The sequence below is a fragment of the Phocoena sinus genome, chromosome 4 (genome assembly GCF_008692025.1).
Source record: "Phocoena sinus isolate mPhoSin1 chromosome 4, mPhoSin1.pri, whole genome shotgun sequence".
NCBI lineage: Eukaryota > Metazoa > Chordata > Mammalia > Artiodactyla > Phocoenidae > Phocoena > Phocoena sinus.
Window position 1 is genome coordinate 92,272,350 of NC_045766.1, and position 18,470 is coordinate 92,290,819.

Sequence of the window (18,470 nt, forward strand, 5' to 3'; positions counted from 1 at the left end):
CCTCAGCCCTATTCATTAGCACGTTAAGAGGATCCTAGGAACAGAGTGGGAAAACCACCTCCTAATCCAAAGTACTTATTTACTGATGATGAGGGAATCGAAGCCCCTGCCCTGACTGGTGAAGTCACTTGCCCAAGGTCAGAAATTAGCAGCACATCTAACAAAGCCAGATCTCCTGATGACCAGTTCAGTGATTTTTCCATTGTACCACTGACAGCCATTTGGCTCTCTGGGCAAGCATTCAACCTCTAAGATCTACTCTTGGTTTTATTACTACTCTTGGTTTTATTAACTTCAAATGTGCATTAAATGCAAACAGTTTGATTTTGATGCCATTCAACTACTAACCAACCAAACAAACAAAAATGCCTCATTAGTGGTGACAAAGCATGGGACTTACTTGGATCTGGTCTGCTTTATGGGCATGACTTCTTGCATCTGAGATATAGATTAAAACTGAATAAACAAACTTACATCAGAAGTAATAAAGTCATCAGTCATGGCCTCTAGTTTGAATAAAAACAGTTTGTGCTCATCAGGAAGACACCGCAGCAAACTGATCTGGGATTAGCTCACGTTAACCACACTCATTGTGTGGTACACAGTGCATGTTGCTAGGTGCTAGGTGACTCGACAGAAGGAAACAGAGGACTGATTGATGAGCCTAGTAACTCTTAAGTGATTGCAATATATACATGTGTAGAATGAAAGCCTCCATGTCACAGCTGCTATTTGCTTCACAAATAATGATCCAGTGTAAATTCATTATTTTTTAAAAAGCAAAGCCCTTATATGCTCTTGCAAACTCTTTCTTTATCATGAGCTGTGCTGTTTATTTAATTGGACTTGGAGGGTCCCACAGTTTCTAGTATAAAACCCCATTTTCAAAAGTGTGTAACTGGTCTATTTAAATTCTCTCTGGCCCAGAGCCTGGAATGCAAATTCTGTTTCTGAGAATCACTTTGTTTTCAACAACATTCAAAAGAGAAGCGGGTAGGGGGAGCTGATGGTATGCAGGGTGTAAGTTTGTTTTTATAGCCATAGAAATCCTCTGTATTCCAAAACAGCTTACAAATTTTATCAAATTAGGCCAAATGAACTTTTATGGCATTTAAAAAATTATATTCTGAAAATTGTCACAAATGTTTCTTCGAAATGGAACAACCTGAATTTTCTCAACTTTCTTGTAGACTGTCTTGATATTTGGTAATTTTAACATAATAACAAAGAAACATGTCAATGACAAATCAATACACATAACTTTAAAATGCTGTGACTTAATCTCTGTACCTACTGCAGTACATTCTTGTGTACTTATATTTACGATGTCATGGCCTAATAAAAAGATCTTGGTTGCTCTCTAGAAAAAGTGTTTTTAGCAGCACACCATCCATCTTCCTAATAACATCAAAGTGAAATAAAAGACAAGAAAGAAAAAATACATGGGACTTTGGCAAATACAGGATGGAGATTATCCGGGGTGTTTAATGGAAGGGGGCATAACTGGGAAACGCTTGGTACTTCGTTTGATCCATAAAATGATTGAGTTGAGTGGATGATTTCTGGAAAGTGCCTTCTAAGCTGAAAGGTAATAAACTGAAACATGTACCATGCTTTTACAAGGTTCTTCGGGAGAACAAAGGTCTCCTTGATAGTATAAGCACTCTTTGAATCCTTGTCATGAGTCCATAGGAGCACTGAAGTCCATATAAATGCTTAAGGGACAGTCCTACTTAGTTGTATAGGCTATTACGAGAGAAACAGGAAAAATCCACGGTTAATTGCTGTAGTAGCAAGGCCCTCTGGGTTTCTTTCTTCCCTGTTTATTTTAATAATTTCTAGGTGCTGTCAAGTTATCAGAAAGCAGAGGAAAAAACTGAAAAGTGAGACCTTCTTCCCTAATTAAAAAAGACTGGCATTCTGAAACTTTCGAGACCTATTTTTCTCCCTGTAATTTCTAAGATATTAGGATGTAATGAAGGTGGGATATTTTATTAGAATATTAAAAGATAAAAAGTTTTAATTAGAACTTCTCAAGTCATTCATTTGCATAGCTAGTTGTACACGCACATTAACTATATATTATCATGAGGAAAAGTAACCTCCAGGAATTATTCCAAGTTTCTTCTACAACCTTTTCTTGTTCCAACCCTCCTCTACTTTTTCCCCTTGGTGGATTCCATGTACACATTTAGAGTGGGGTGAGCTTCTTTATTTTAGGGCAATTTTCTAAACCGCTTGAACAGTCTCAAGAAGTAAATCAACAAGCATTAAGCATTAAAGGTCAAAATGTGTGTGTGTACACACACATGTATACACATATATAGAAAACTTAGGTCTCCTGTTTGTATTTTATTGTTTTTACATATCAAATGGCAACTTTTACATGGTTTAGCCAAATGCATATATATGTAAGCATGATATGCATGAATATGTGCATGTATTATATATCTATGTATCAATATTTATCACAGAACATTGATTTGTACGTCAGTGAAAGTAAAGGATCACATGTCAGTTTTCATTTAGCAGTACTTCCTATCACAGAAAATTTTACCCAACAAAACAACAGAATAGTCTTTTATTTCCTCATTGTAAAGCTCCTATTTGCATTTCAGGTTTTTTGTTTTCCTCACTGACAGCAGGCACGAGCAGAATGAAGATCTCTAGAAGTCCTCTTACATAGATGCCTACTGTGGAGACACTACAGAGAGTTCAGTCTTCTTTCTAAAGAACATTTTCTAGTACCAGCCATCAAGCCCACTTAGCAGTTACACTGTAGACTACTTACTGAACACCTTGACTACTGTAGGTGCCTCAAACACGTTGTCCTCAGTTACGAGCATGCACACAAATCTCTTTTCATCACTGATCTTTGCGTTACTGATAGAGAGAGTGTAGTTTTCTGAGAGGTTCAGTCTGTCTTTGTATTCTGGTACATCGTCGTACTGCACACTTTTCTTTGTAGAGGACCTGAAGGCAATAAATACTGGGGAGCCATCAGGCTTTTCCTAAAAATTGAAATAACAATACATTTTTTAAAAACAGGCATATTTAGATGTTTCAGGATTACAGCCAGAACAACAAAATTTTCTTGGCCGTATTATTCCACCAAAATTTGTAGTTTGGTCCAAGAAGAATAATTTTAGGTAAGTGCCTCATATAAATCTTTGGTTATAGAAAATTACTCTTCATAAGAAGAGAAGCTGTTAAGTTCTTTTACAGGTATCAATTTAAATATACAAAAATGAAAGGACAGAACTTTAGGAATCCAAGCTTTTCTTGCATCTGGAGGACAGAATTAGTAACTGTTTTGAAAATGACAAGGGTTGGCCTTATGTCTAATGTAAAAGAAAAAATATAGATGAAAACAAATATATAAGTATTATGTTACAAAAGGATTTTCAGCTAACTATCAGAGCAAGCATACACTTGAGCTGCAAACACTCATTTAGAAATCCTGGGCAATTATCTTTAGATGTTCATTACTTTAATCCACATACTTTCTGTGTCCACACTTTTCAGTTTCAGTCAGAACTGGCATAGCTAACCTTTACACCTAACATAGCTTAATGAGTCTTCATAGAGGAACAGTATTTGCCCTTGTGCAATGATCATGTCCATTAAGCAACAGAATTAGATTAATCACTAAAACCCATAGTTTTGCTATCTGAATCTTAAAACTTAGCTCGAAGGGTTTTCATATAAAATCTGGCATATACAATTATGCCAAGAGCACTGAGACATAATTCATTTCTTTCTCTGCTCCCACAAACATTCTCTTACCTACTAACAATAATCTAAAATAAGGGCCAATCCCTCTTCTACTTACCTCACAAGGCCTTTGAGAAAATAAAATATGATAAAACATTCTAAAATGCATGACAAATTTCAAGGTGCTATAAGGAGTAACATTTTAAAAATTATTAATATTTACTAATGTTATGGACTAAATTTATATGCCTAAGCAATGTGGGATTAGTGGAGGTGGACCCCTGAGAGGTGTTGAAGTTTAGATGAGGTCATGGGGATGGTACCCTCATGATGGGATTAGTGCCCTTATAAGAAGAGGAAGAAACATGAGAGCTCTCTCTCTCAATGAGAACACAAAGAAGAGGTTTTGTGAGCACATAGCAAGTGGCAGCTGTCAGCAAATCAGGAAGAGGGCCCTCTGCAAGAGGTGAATCAGCTGGCACCTTGATTTTGGACTGTCCAGCCTCCAGAACTGTGAGAAATAAAAAACTGTTGTTTAAACTATCCAGTCTGTGGTATTTTGTTATAACAGCCCAAGCTGACTAAGACAATTACTAAGCTAATCTTGGAGTCCAAAAGGTTTAGCTGGTTGAATATCTGAATACATCAGTAATATTCTCCTTAAATCTTTCAATTTTGCCACAGGCTTACAATGCAAATCCTTGTACTAAATCATTCCTTCATTAAGAAAAATATGTTAGACCAGTTAGACCAGTATCTTAAATTTCTATATTCACTTATGCAAGAAATAATAGTTATTAAATTTCGAGCACTTAACTGTATGCCAGTGTACTTCCTTTGGGCTTTCCATGCATTAATGGATTTAATATTCATAACAACCCTGTAAATTACACATAATATTGTCTTCATTTTTAGACAATGGAGACAGAGATTGGTTAAATAACTGGTCCGTTGCCCCAGCCAGTGTATCTCAGCAGGGCCAAGACTGGAGCTCCACAGCCTGGCTCCATTATAACTACACTATATCATTCTCGACAGCCGTTAGATGCCTCTTCTGTACCAGGCACAGAGGCAGATGCTGGTGAAGAGGTGGTGGGAGTGAGGTAAGGCAGGGTGCACAGGGAGCTATGATCTCCCTTCACAGGGAGATTACGGTGCAGTAAGAGAGAAACTAATCCATCTTTCCTCTGTGTTTGCTCCCTTTTACTCTTTCCAAATCTGCTCTTTGTCTTTTAGTTACATTAAATTAGAGGTTGTATAGTATGTCTGCGAATCAGGACTGCTTTTAGAGCATATGGTACTTCAAATGTATCTCATCAGTTTATTACTGAAGGTTTTTGTTTCATTAACAATTAGAAAATTGCCATTATTATTTGTTTTCATTGCTATTGTGCTATTTCCTGGGCATCAGAAATGTCTATAATCACAGAAGTTTTCACCACTGTATTCCATTTATTTTAGCATTAAGTTTGACTCAATGGTGAATGAGGTGGTAGTCTCCCAGACCCTTGGAATTTTAGGGGTGCTAATAGACTTTGTCCTCATAGGCCTTAACTTCATATTTCCATGTTTATAGGGAGCCAGAAATAGTTAAAAATTACCCAGTGTGAGCTGGATAACAGGAGGAGGGATCAGGGAAGTGCTATGCTGCCTCACCTCCTTCTTTTGCCTTCACCTGACCTTCACACAGTGTGTTTAGAGCTTAGTAGCCCCACACTCATAACAACTTACACTTTTCGTGCAATTACCATGTGCCAAGTACTAGGTAAGTATTCTGATATGAGTTACTTCATGTAACCTTCACAACACTATAAGGAATATTATTATTATTTCATTTTTTTTCTATGAGAAAATGGGGATTAATTCACTCATCCAGAATCCCACAGCCAACACATGGTAGAACATGTCAGTCTGACTTCACAACCATATTTTAAAAGATTGTGTTATACTACCCCTGGGGTGCAACTTACGTACATTTCTATTCTGCACAACATTTGTTCTTGCAGATATCTGAGAGGAAAAGTTGTGTGGTTCAATAAACTTAAGAAATGAATGAACTCAGACAATTCATCATGTATCTTAATATAGGAAAGGCTCTGAGAAGTACTGCAGTAAAAAAACTTTTCAAAAATTATTGGACCATCACAAGAACTAAAGTAATATAGAAGTGTGATTGGATTTGAAGTAATTCAGAAGCGTAAGATGCTTTCAGGAATATATCAACCAATTAATTCTGCTTTTTTTAATGTGTGTAAGAATAATACATAATAAAAATCTATGCCCAAAGTCAAAAAAAAAAAATTGGACCATCAAATCCTTTTCCTATTCAAATACCTTTTAACATTTCATGGACCTAGGGAAAATTTGCCAGTTGTGTTCAATGAAACATATGTCCTCTTTTTAAGCTTGCAAACCATTGTGAGTCTCATGTGATCTAGCCCTGGGAAATTGTGCCACACAGACACCTTTTGTTGGTCTTGGTAATTGAAATTGAGATATTTTACCAAAGTTACCTAGCCTTTCCACATCACCTACCAGGATGTCTACCCTTCATTTCCAGACCCATCGGTACCTTGATACCTGAGAAAATATGATTTTGCTACCTGCAAAAAATGAGTAAAATCAGCAATGTTAAATTTTAAAAGGACCTACCACTTCGACTGAGTTCTAAGACCAAGTACCAGTAACAGGCTTCTAATACTGATGACTAATTTTCAGTGAACATTTGAATGCTCTGGCTTCTGGTGCATCTTGCCTTTGCAGTAACCACACCAAACAAAACATGAGTGTGTAGAGAAAGGCTGCCATCTTCCACTAAGCTCTGTCCTATACTCCACTGATTTTACCCTGGAACTCTGCCTTTCCTTCTGCCTCAAACACTTCAGGGTGAATCTTTCAGACTAATTTGAGCCAAGAATTACCTGTTTATGGGCTTTATTTTAAAATAGCATTTGTTATGTAAGACTTAGGGATTATTCTTTTGAAATATTCGACACATTAATTTCACCTTTTTACATTTATATCCACAGTTGAATATTGTCATTACGTTAACTTGAAATTCACATCTACTCACAGAAGGAATTTTATTTCAAAATCTAGAGGCAATTAACCAAGTCCAAGGTAGGTCACACTTACATATTTCCATTTGCCAAACATGAGATTCTGAGGTACACTGAGTCGGCAAGGCATGACAATGGTATCTCCATATGCTGAGTTTACAGTATACCATCCAAGACCTTTAGAAAAAAAGGAACACAAGAGAAAGAAGAGTTTAAATGTTTTCTTGAAATAAAGTAAATAACTTCAGTTCAAGATGCATTTCTTTCCATGGCTCATAGGCCCAGCTGCTCCGCGGCATGTGGGATCTTCCCAGACCGGGGCACGAACCCGTGTCCCCTGCATCGGCAGGCGGACTCTCAACCACTGCGCCACCAGGGAAGCCCCAAGATGCATTTCTTAATGAAGGTTATGTATTATAATTTTATCTTAAATGACATACAACAAAGTATGTAGTTAGAACATATTTCCTATAAATATCAACAGCTCTTATTTAGCTACTAAGGCTTCAAATGTCACATAGTTCAAATCTATAAACCTCTCAGTTTAGCGAGGAATAGATAAGTAGTATATGCCCAAGGAACAGTGTGGAATCTGAGGGTTTATTTTCACCTTCACTATATTTCATAAGAAAAAACTTCACTATATTTCATAGAAATGTGGGACTATACAAAGAGATTAACATGCTTAAAATTCTCAAAACTAGCTTTAAATATGTTTGTGTTTTTCATTTGAAAATATTGTTAAGCTTAAATTTGGAAAAATTTAAAAACTATTAAAAACTAAGAACTAATACATATAAGACCACAACTGAATCTTAAATATAAGTGGCAAAATGAGCATGAAAATGGCCTGCTTTACAGTATTAATGGTTAAAATACTAGTTTTCATTCTAATTATACATAAAATATTAACAGGAAAAGAATTTGTAAGGAATTCCCTGGCACTCCAGTGGTTAGGACTCCACGCTTTCACTACTGAGGGTGCGGGTTCAATCCCTGGTCGGGGAATTAAGAACCTGAAAACTGGGGCTCCCCTGGTGGCGCAGTGGTTGAGAGTCCGCCTGCCGCTGCAGGGGACACGGGTTCGTGCCCCGGTCTGGGAAGATCCCACATGCCGCAGAGTGGCTAGGCCAGTGAGCCATGGCCACTGAGCCTGCGCTCTGGAGCCTGTGCTCCGCAACAGGAAAGGCCACAACGGTGAGAGGCCCGCGTACTGCAAAAGAAAAAGAAAAAAAGAACCTGCAAACTGCGTGGCAGCCAAAAAAAAAAGAAAAGTATTTGTAGTATGAAATTTCTTCATGAAGTGATTACACTGCTTTTTGGGTAGACAATCCAAAAGCAATAGTTTGCTACTAAGGTAAAGAAAACTTCCTGGTCTTATTTAATTCTTTATTGAAAAGAATGTGACGATCAATTATTAAATTATCAACAATACCCACGTTTTTGCATATGTATGTAACATACTATTCAAATCTGTATATATTTATGAAGTTTAAAGAAACATAGGCATTTAACTTGGCAATTGTATAGTACTTAGGAAATATATCAGATCCTTTTACCTTATTTTGTTTACAACTATCTTTAAAGTTAGATACATTTACAATTAAATACCTGTTAAGATATGTCATAGTTGGATACAGAGTGTTAAGGGGCTAACTTTATTTTAAACTGAAAAGAAAAAGAAATGATATTTTGTCCACCAGGTGGTGCTAAAGTGCAAAGCTAAGGCAATTTACAACACATGAATAAGACCATCTTATGACTTTCTGAAGAAACAAGATACGGTGGATACTATCTCTCTCTGTTACCCATCAACCACAACATATAAAAATTTCATATAGGGATAAAAATCATTAACCTTAGTAAAGAAAGAAAAGGTAATAAAATTCCTATTTTAAAATTCTGTCAATTGAGGAATCTACTTTCCTCTAAAGCAATTTTGCTCCAGTGAACAAAAGCATTACAAAGAACACAAATTTCATGTAAATATACTGCACAACTACTTTCCAGCATTTTTAACATTGTTAAAATAAAGAATACAAAGTATAAGCCATGAGAATGTGTTTTTAACTTGCTATTAGAGACAAAATTTTACTAAAATTTTTATTACATTCTGTTTTATAATGAAAAATTACCGGGTGGGAGGGAGGGGGACACAAGAGGGAAGAGATACGGGATGTGTGTATATGTATAACTGACTCACTTCGTTATAAAGCAGAAACTAACACACCATTGTAAAGTAATTATACTCCAATAAAGATGTTTTAAAAATTACAATTTTTCCATCAATAATGTTTAATTGTTTAGTGTCCACCATACTTTAAATTCCTTTTTACTATAAATCATTGAAGAGCATAAGACTATAAGGTCTCTTCAGCCTTGTTAAAATAAAACTTGTGAGGATTTAGATATGTGGTGGCAGACAGGCAAAGTGATGACAGTTAAGAAATTGCTTTATTTCACAATATAGTACTTGTTTTCTACAATACTTTGGATATTAAATGTGGAACTTATATCATGTATTTTAGGATCTGTTCATGCAGGTTTGCCAAACCATGGAAACCATTTTGTGATTTAATATTTTGTTTTTTTCATCAATATATAGCAAGACAATTGAATATGTAATGACTCTAAAATAATGTGAATCTCTTCTTAAATTATGGTAAGACATGCACCTTTAATTATCTACTATAATTATAAAAACACACCTTCTTTTGACAACTGACACTGCTCCCGTGGTTGGTCAAGGAGTGAAAACAGTTTACACAGCTTAGGTACCAATGAGGTGGATCCTTCTCTAGGCACAGGGAAATAAAAAATTCCTTTTCCAAAAAATGTAATGATTTGCTCTTTCTTACAGACCAGTTTTCTTTTCTCTTCTCTAAAGAACATTAATATACACCAAATTTTATAATTTTATATTTTATAATTGATTTAAAAAATTTATAATTGATTTTAAAGCTGTATGAATTTCAAGTATATAATGTATTAGCATGATGAAAGCACAATCACAGCAGGAAGAGAACCATATATATATATATTTTAACATCTTTATTGGAGTATAATTGCTTTACAATGGTGTGTTAGTTTCAAGTTATACATATGTTCCCACATATCATCCCTCTAGCGTCTCCCTGTCTCCCCCCCTCCCACCCTCCCTATCCCACCCCTCTAGGTGGTCACAAAGCACCAAGCTGATCTCCCTGTGCTATGCGGCTGCTTCCCACTAGCTATCTATTTTATGTTTAGTAGTGTATATAAGTCCATGCCACTCTCTCACTTTGTCAAAACTTACCCTTCCTCCTCCCAATATCCTCAAGTCCATTCTCTAGGAGGTCTGTGTCTTTATTCCTGTCTTGCCCCTAGGTTCTTCATGACCATTTTTTTTTCTTAGATTCCATATATATGTGTTAGCATATGGTATTTGTTTTTCTCTTTCTGACTTACTTCACTCTGTATGACAGACTCTAGGTCCATCCACCTCACTACAAATAACTCAATTTCGTTTCTTTTTATGGCTGAGTAATATTCCATTGTATATATGTGCCACATCTGCTTTATCCATTCATCTGCCGATGGACACTTAGCTTGCTTCCAGGTCCAGGCTATTGTAAATAGAGCCGCACTGAACATTTTGGTACATGACTCTTTGAATTATGGTTTTCTCAGGGTATATGCCCAGTAGTGGGATTGCTGGGTCGTATGGTAGTTCTATTTGTAGTTTTTTAAGGAACCTCCATACTGTTCTCCATAGTGGCTGTATCAATTTACATTCCCACCAACAGTGCAAGAGGGTTCCCTTTTCTCCACACCCTCTCCAGCATTTATTGTTTCTAGATTTTTTGATGATGACTGTTCTGACTGGTGTGAGGTGATATCTCATTGTAGTTTTGATTTGCATTTCTCTAATGATTAATGATGTTGAGCATTCTTTCATGTGTTTGTTGGCAATCTGTATATCTTCTTTGGATAAATATCTATTTAGGCCCATTTTTGGGTGGGTTGTTTGTTTTTTTGATATTGAGCTGCTTGTAAACTTTGGAGATTAATCCTTTGTCAGTTGCTTCATTTACAAATATTTTCTCCCATTCTGAGGGTTGTCTTTTGGTCTTGTTTATGGTTTCCTTTGCTGTGCAAAAGCTTTGAAGCTTCATTAGGTTCCATTTGTTTATTTTTGTTTTTATTTCCATTACTCCAGGAGGTGAATGAAAAAAGATATTGCTGGGATTTATGTCAAAGAGTGTTCTTCTTATGTTTTCCTATAAGAGTTTTATAATGTCTGGTCTTACATTTAGGTCTCTAATCCAGTTTTAGTTTATTTTTGTGTATGGTGTTCAGGAGTGTTCTAATTTCATACTTTTACATGTAGCTGTCCAGTTTTCCCAGCACCACTTATTGAAGTGGCTGTCTTTTCTCCACTGTATATTCTTGCCTCCTTTATCAAAGATAAGGTGACCATATGTGTGTGGGTTTATCTCTGGGTTTTCTATCCTGTTCCGTTGATCTATATTTCTGTTTTTGTGCCAGTACCAGACTGTCTTGATTACTGTAGCTTTGTAGTATAGTCTGAAGTCAGGGAGCCTGATTCCTCCAGCTCCATTTTTCTTTCTCAAGATTGCTTTGGCTATTTGGGGTCTTCTGTGTTTCCATACAAATTGTGAAATTTTTTGTTCTAGTTCTGTGAAAAATGCTGGTGGTAGTTTGATAGGGATTGCATTGAATCTGTAGATTGCTTTGGGTAGTAGAGTCATTTTCACAATGATGATTCTTCTAATCCAAGAACATGATATATCTCTCCATCTATTTGTATCATCTTTAATTTCTCTCATCAGTGTCTTATAATTTTCTGCATACAGGTCTTTCGTCTCCTTAGGTAGGTTTATTCCTAGATATTTTATTCTTTTTGTTGCAATGTTAAATGGGAGTGTTTTCTTAATTTTACTTTCAGATTTTTCATCATTAGTGTATAGGAATGCAAGAGATTTCTGTGCATTAATTTTGTATCGGGCTACTTTACCAAATTCATTAATTAGCTCTAGTAGTTTTCTGGTAGTAGCATCTTTAGGATTCTCTATGTATAGTATCATGTCATCTGCAAACAGTGACAGCTTTACTTCTTCTTTTCTGATTTGGATTCCTTTTATTTCTTTTTCTTCTCTGATTGCTGTGGCTAAAACTTCCAAAACTATGTTGAATAAGAGTGGTGTCTTGTTCCTGATCTTAGTGGAAATGCTTTCAGTTTTTCACCATTTAGGATGATGTTGGCTGTGGGTTTGTCATATATGGCCTTTATTATGTTGAGGAAAGTTCCCTCTATGCCTACTTTCTGGATGGTTTTTATCATAAATGGGTGTTGAATTTTGTCGAAAGCTTTCTCTGCATCGATTGAGATGATTGTATGGGTTTTTCTCCTTCAATCTGTTAATATGGTGTATCACATTGATTGATTTGCGTATATTGAAGAATCCTTGCATCCCTGGGATAAACCCCACTTGGTCATAGTGTATGATCCTTTGAATGTGCTGTTGGATTCTGTCTGCTAGTATTTTTTTGAGGATTTTTGCATCTATGTTCATCAGTGATATTGGCCTGTAGTTTTCTTTCTTTGTGACATCCTTGTCTGGTTTTGGTATCAGGGTGATGGTGGCCTCGTAGAAAGAGTTTGGGAGTGTTCCTCCCTCTGCTATATTTTGGAAGAGTTTGAGAAGGATAGGTGTTAGCTCTTCTCTAAATGTTTGATAGAATTCGCCTGTGAAGCCATCTGGTCCTGGGCTTTTGTTTGTTGGAAGATTTTTAATCACAGTTTCATTTCAGTGCTTGCAATTGGTCTGTTTGTATTTTCTATTTCTTCCTGGGTCAGTCTCAGAAGGCTGTGCATTTCTAAAAATTTAGAACCATATATTTTTAATCACTGTATCCCAGGGACAATGTCTGGCATTTACTGGGCATCTAATAAGATGAGTTTTCATTTGAATCTTGTGCCATCCTTTCCATTTTGGTTATCAAATTAGCATCCTTAAAAACCAGAGAGGAGTTGACCACACTGGAACTTTGAGAATTCTTTTTCCTACCAAATACTGCAAAGTCTGTCATACACTGTCTTCGATGTGTAAGGAACATGGATTCGGGCTTGGATGGCCCTCTCTTACTTGAAGAGAAACAAACACAAAGCCAACATTCTTACGAGTTTATGGATTAAACTACAGGAGAGGACATTTCTTCCTTCCCTTTCAAGAGAAATTAAGGATGGTTCGTGCTATGTGATCTGTAAATGACACTAAGAAGTGACTTTTTCCTTACTTGTGATGAGCACAAAGCAAAGAGTTGTTTTTAAAAAATATTTGAAAATTCATGGATTGAGTCTTGTAGTGACAGCTCGATATCCAAAATTATCCAGGACCGGACTCTTCAGAGCACAGCAAATGCAAGGGAAATAAGAGATCTGATAAGAATGAGGGCAGTGGGTAAAAAGGCAATAGTTACAGATAGAAGCCCTGGTCCACAGACTGAGGGCAGAATGCAGGATAATCATTTGCATTATCACTTGTGGCATTAGGAGCCACAGTCATGATGATTTTAGAAATAATTTTCAAGTTTGTTATAATCATCAACTTTCCTCTTCAGGTAAGAGTATAAGGGCTCCAGGTTCATCTGATAGAAAGACTAAGGCTTACACATGTGGGAGGGCTAATATCTCTAACCCCCTAGGGATAAAGTAGCTGCAAAGACTACTGTGATTTGGTGATGAATTAGCATCCTGGTTTCTAGAGACGTCTCAGTCTTTGAGATGAAGTGCCAGGGAGACCCAAAGCACCTGTCAACACAAATAATTCTGTTTATACTTTTCATAGAAACAAGAGATTTTTATCTTTGAATTGCCAAGTCTGAATTAAATTTAACCTACTAGAATTCCCCTGCAATTCTCTCCCTGTAATATCAGTTGGTTAAATTATTCATGGTTTTGTAGCATAGAGATTATTGGATACAATTGCAAATACAGAATGCCTATGATGTCCTTCCTCAAAGAGGCAAAATATAAAATATAGAAGGAAGTGTGTGTGTGCACAATGGTGTGTATTTCTGTGCTATACATGTTATGTCTATGTGTATATTGTATGTCATAAGATACTTTAACCTGGGCTAAATCACCTTTTGTATTAAATGTGTTTTAAAATTTTAACATAGTGTTATGAATTATTATCACTGTTGCTATCAAAATGTCCTGACATAAAGTAAAACATAAATATGTTTGGTAGTGTATATATGTCAATGCTACTCTCTCACTTTGTCCCAGCTTCCCCTTCCCCGTGCCCTGTAAAATAGATAGCTAGTGGGAAGCAGCTGCATAGCACAGAGATATGAGCTAGGTGCTTTGTGACCACCTAGAGGGGTGGGATAGGGAGTGGGGGAGGGAGATGCAAGAGGGAGGGCACATGGGGATATATGTATACATATAGCTGATTCACTTTGTTACACATCAGAAGCTAACACAACATTGTAAAGCAACTATACTCCAATAAAGATGTTTAAAAAAAAATACGTGTTATATTTGAGAAGCAGTGTGTAATAATTTAATGATTCTTATGAAGAGTTATTAGCTAAAGATAAAGAACAATAGAACCTAGAAAGGCTATACAGGAGAATTCAGTGGGAATAAAATGAGATAAGCACAGCATAAGAAAAATCTCTTGACCAAATAATTCTCACATGTAGAATTCTCAGGCAAGTGATCATAAAGTACAAGATAATTATTGTTACACATTTTACATAGCAAATAATTTAAAGAGGCACTGAAACAGACTGGCAACCTTTTGAAGTTAGGTGAACACTTTATATTTCTAATTAAAATAATAAAACTGTAATAATTTTGGCAATATTGATGAGAATTCCTTTTTCTGTATAAAGTAATTCTTAAGGACTATCAAGGTCAGAGTAATCATTCTCTTTGCATTGCTGACAGCTAGACATTTGAGTTGAGGTCACTTAAACATCAGAATCTGCTACCATGTTTCAAGCAGAAGTACAGCAAATAATATATAACAATATAGGACCAGAATTCATCAGAGTCTACTTTACATGCTGTAATTTAGCATGGTTAATTATTTTTTATTGCACTAATACTTTAAAAGCATCATCATCCTTGAAAGCTTTTTCTCTTTTTAGCTCTGTATCCCTGTTAGGTGCCATAGAAGGGTTAATCACATTATAATTGGCTCAGAGCTTACAAAATAAAAACTAAATTCCAGTTCTACAGAAATTTTAGAGATATATTTGTGCAAATGAATTGTTGTGGAGGAAGTGGGTAAAAATGAGAGTTATCCTTAGAAATTACGTTCATATTTACTTGACTGATTTTGACAGATAAACATGCTAGTGTCCTTGTTTGCTTTATTAATGAATTAAGATACGTATAACTCTAATTAAAACATGTAGTGTTTCTCAGTCTCATTACTATTGACATTTTGGGCTGAATAAATCTTGATTGTGGGGCACTGTCCTATGTACGTTTAGCAATATCCCTGTCTCTGCCCATTGGATGCCAGTAGCACCTTCTCCTCATTATGACAACAAGAAAATCCTCAGACATGACAAATATCCCCCGGGAGGAAAAATTGCCCCCTGAAATCCTATCTAGTTGAGAACTACTGATTTAGACCTTCACTCATTTAATAAAACTGTGGTTTCCAATAAAGGGATCATTGTTGTAAAATAGAATCTTAGTGTAGGACTAAATAATCACTGAATATGAATGAAGGGATGGAGGAAGCAATGGCACATAGTAACATTGGTTATTATCAAATTTGTTTTCCTCACAGAAACATATTATATTAAACTATAATAGGAGGATTGATTTCTAACTTTGAAATATTGGGATCCAATCCAATCTAAGAAATTACAAAAAATATACTGTTTTAGCAAATCTACTTCATATCCTATAATCAAGCACAAATTATACCTACTATATATGCTTTCTAAAGTGTACATATCATATATATTTTATTTGATATGATAAAATATCATAGTTCTACTGACAGAGAATAAAGCTGATGCCTTTAAAAAGTCTTCCAAACCTTATTTTATGATTCAATGACACAAAGTTATCTTATCTCATAATTCTTCCCATAAATTTATTATATGAAACAAGAGCTTAAAATTTTTGTCAAGGTCGTGTAATATATAACAAGTAAGATTTGTTTGTGTTTGTCTGTGTGCGTGTGTGTGGTACAAGGGTCTATAATTCCCAAGTAACTTGGACTGCATGGCAGGTGGGAGAAGACATCTGAGGGAATCGAATGTCATTTCGAGAAATACTGAAAACAGTTATTCTATTCCCTCCCCCCCCTTTTTTTTTTTTTTGTGGTATGCGGGCCTCTCACTGTTGTGGCCTCTCCCATTGTGGAGCACAGGCTCCGCACGCACAGGCTCAGCGGCCATGGCTCATGCGCCCAGCCGCTCCGTGACATGTGGGATCTTCCTGGACTGGGGCACAAACCCGTGTCCCCTGCATCAGCAGGCAGACTCTCAACCACTGTGCCACCAGAAAAGCCCCTCTATCCCCTTTTTCATTTTCAATTTCTCTTTATAAACTTGGGTACTTGGGGGTCAAGTTGGGTTTTTGCTGAATCAGAGGTAGGAATACATTTGTTCAAACTTTACTTTCTACCTTGCCTTTCACAAGTGTTATATATTATAATGTAGGTATAATTGTGTAATGCCTACATATAAGAAAAAGAGTAATTCTTCTTTTCTCTTTCTCTCATCAGTTCCTATAATTTTATAAATGCATTATATTATATCTTTTAGATAAATGTTATTCCACTGTGGAATAACATTTTGATGGAAAAAAACATCTTACCAAATTATTATTGCTAGTACTCAGGAATATGTTTTAATATATGTGTTCTTTATATTACTTCCAAGTTTGGCATGTTACTTGGAAGTGCTCAAAATATTTATCTTTTTTAGTGATGTATAGGTCAATGTAATAATCCATATTATGCCATAGAAGGGAGATCTATAAAAACAATACAATTTTTAAAATACAGTACCAGTATTTGCCGTGCTGAAAATTATCTTCTCAATTTACCACATGCCGCATTATACTCTAAGCATAGAATGATCTATGAGGCTGGATAAGTTACAATTCTTCTCAATTAGTTTAGGCTTTACCCCATCTCTGCTTCACTTTTTATCACTGTTCCTTGGGACCATCTGCTCTGGCTCAATTCCTACATTTCTTTCAAGGCCTATCTCAAAAATCATCTATTCATACATTCGAACATGCATCAAGTATTTACTGAACACCTATTATAGGCAGAGTGCTAGATGTTCTTTGTGAGGGAAATATATAAATAAGATACTGAGGCCTACTCCTGAAGGAACATGATGGAATTTGTATGAGCTGCTTATTAGGTAGAGAAAGTGGTATGGCAAAGCAGAGAAGGGAATCACAGCAAAAAGCTTGAGGGTATTGGTTTAGGATTCTTGGAGGAAATTTCATCTGCTCTGAACACTGAATTTCTATAAATGGGAAGATGAGAACTACTTCACCAGTCTGTCATAGCCAGGGACCAACCAGGCAGAGGCACTGAGTGATACTTGGTTTCCTCTCTTACGGCAAACTCCATTTTTTTTTTTTAAACATCTTTATTGGAGTATAATTGCTTTACAATGGTGTGTTCATTTCTGCTTTTTAACAAAGTGAATTAGCTATACATATACATATATCCCCATATCTCCTCCCTCTTGCATCCCCCTCTCACCCTCCCTATCCCACACCTCCAGGTGGTCACAAAGCACTGAGCTGATCTCCCTGTGCTATGCGGCTGCTTCCCACTAGCTACCTATTTTACATTTGGTAATGTATATATGTCCATGCCACTCTCTCACTTCGTCCCAGCTTCCCTTTCCCCTTCCCCATGTCAAGTCCATTCTCTATGTCTGCGTCTTTATTCCTGTCCTGCCCCTAGGTTCTTTAGAACCATTTTTTAGATTCCATATATATGTGTTAGCATATGGTATTTGTTTTCCTCTTTCTGACTTACTTCACTCTGTAGGACAGACTCTAGGTCTATCCACTTCACTACAAGTAACTCAATTTCGTTTCTTTTTATGGCTGAGTAATATTACATTGTATATGTGTGCCACATCTTTTTTATCCATTCATCTGTCAATATAGACACTTAGGCTGCATGTCCAGGCTATTGTAAATAGAGCTGCAATGAACACTGTGGTACATGACTCTTTGAATTATGGTTTTCTCAGGGTATATGCCCAATAGTGGGATTACTGGGTCGTATGGTAGTTCTATTTGTAGTTTTTTAAGGAATCTCCATACTGTTCTCCATAGTGGCTCTATCAACTTACATTCCCACCAACAGTGCAAGAGGGTTCCCTTTTCTCCACACCCTCTCCAGCATTTATTGTTTGTAGATTTTTTGATGATGGCCATTCTGACTGGTGTGAGGTGATATCTCATTGTGGTTTTGATTTGCATTTCTCTAATGATTAGTGATGTTGAGCATTCTTTCATGTGTTTGTTGGCAATGTGTATTTCTTCTTTGGAGAAATGCCTATTTAGGTCTTCTGCCCATTTTTGGATTGGGTGGTTTGTTTTTTTGATATTGAGCTGCATGAGCTGCTTGTAAACTTTGGAGATTAATCCTTTGTCAGTTGCTTCATTTGCAAATATTTTCT

The 18,470-nt window shown here is 36.2% G+C and overlaps 1 protein-coding gene across 4 annotated transcripts in view; it reads right to left on the reverse strand.

Annotated features, from left to right (window-relative positions):
* The window catches only part of ALCAM (activated leukocyte cell adhesion molecule), a 202,660-nt gene that overhangs the window by 52,181 nt on the left and 132,009 nt on the right, over nucleotides 1–18,470 (reverse strand). For all 4 annotated transcript variants that reach the window (XM_032631261.1, XM_032631259.1, XM_032631262.1 and 1 more), the window contains exons 2-3: nucleotides 6,850–6,950; nucleotides 2,792–3,011 (exon numbers count right to left, since the gene is read on the reverse strand). In XM_032631261.1, coding sequence (XP_032487152.1) covers nucleotides 2,792–3,011; nucleotides 6,850–6,950 — 321 coding nt within the window. The remainder of the gene's footprint in view (nucleotides 1–2,791; nucleotides 3,012–6,849; nucleotides 6,951–18,470) is intronic.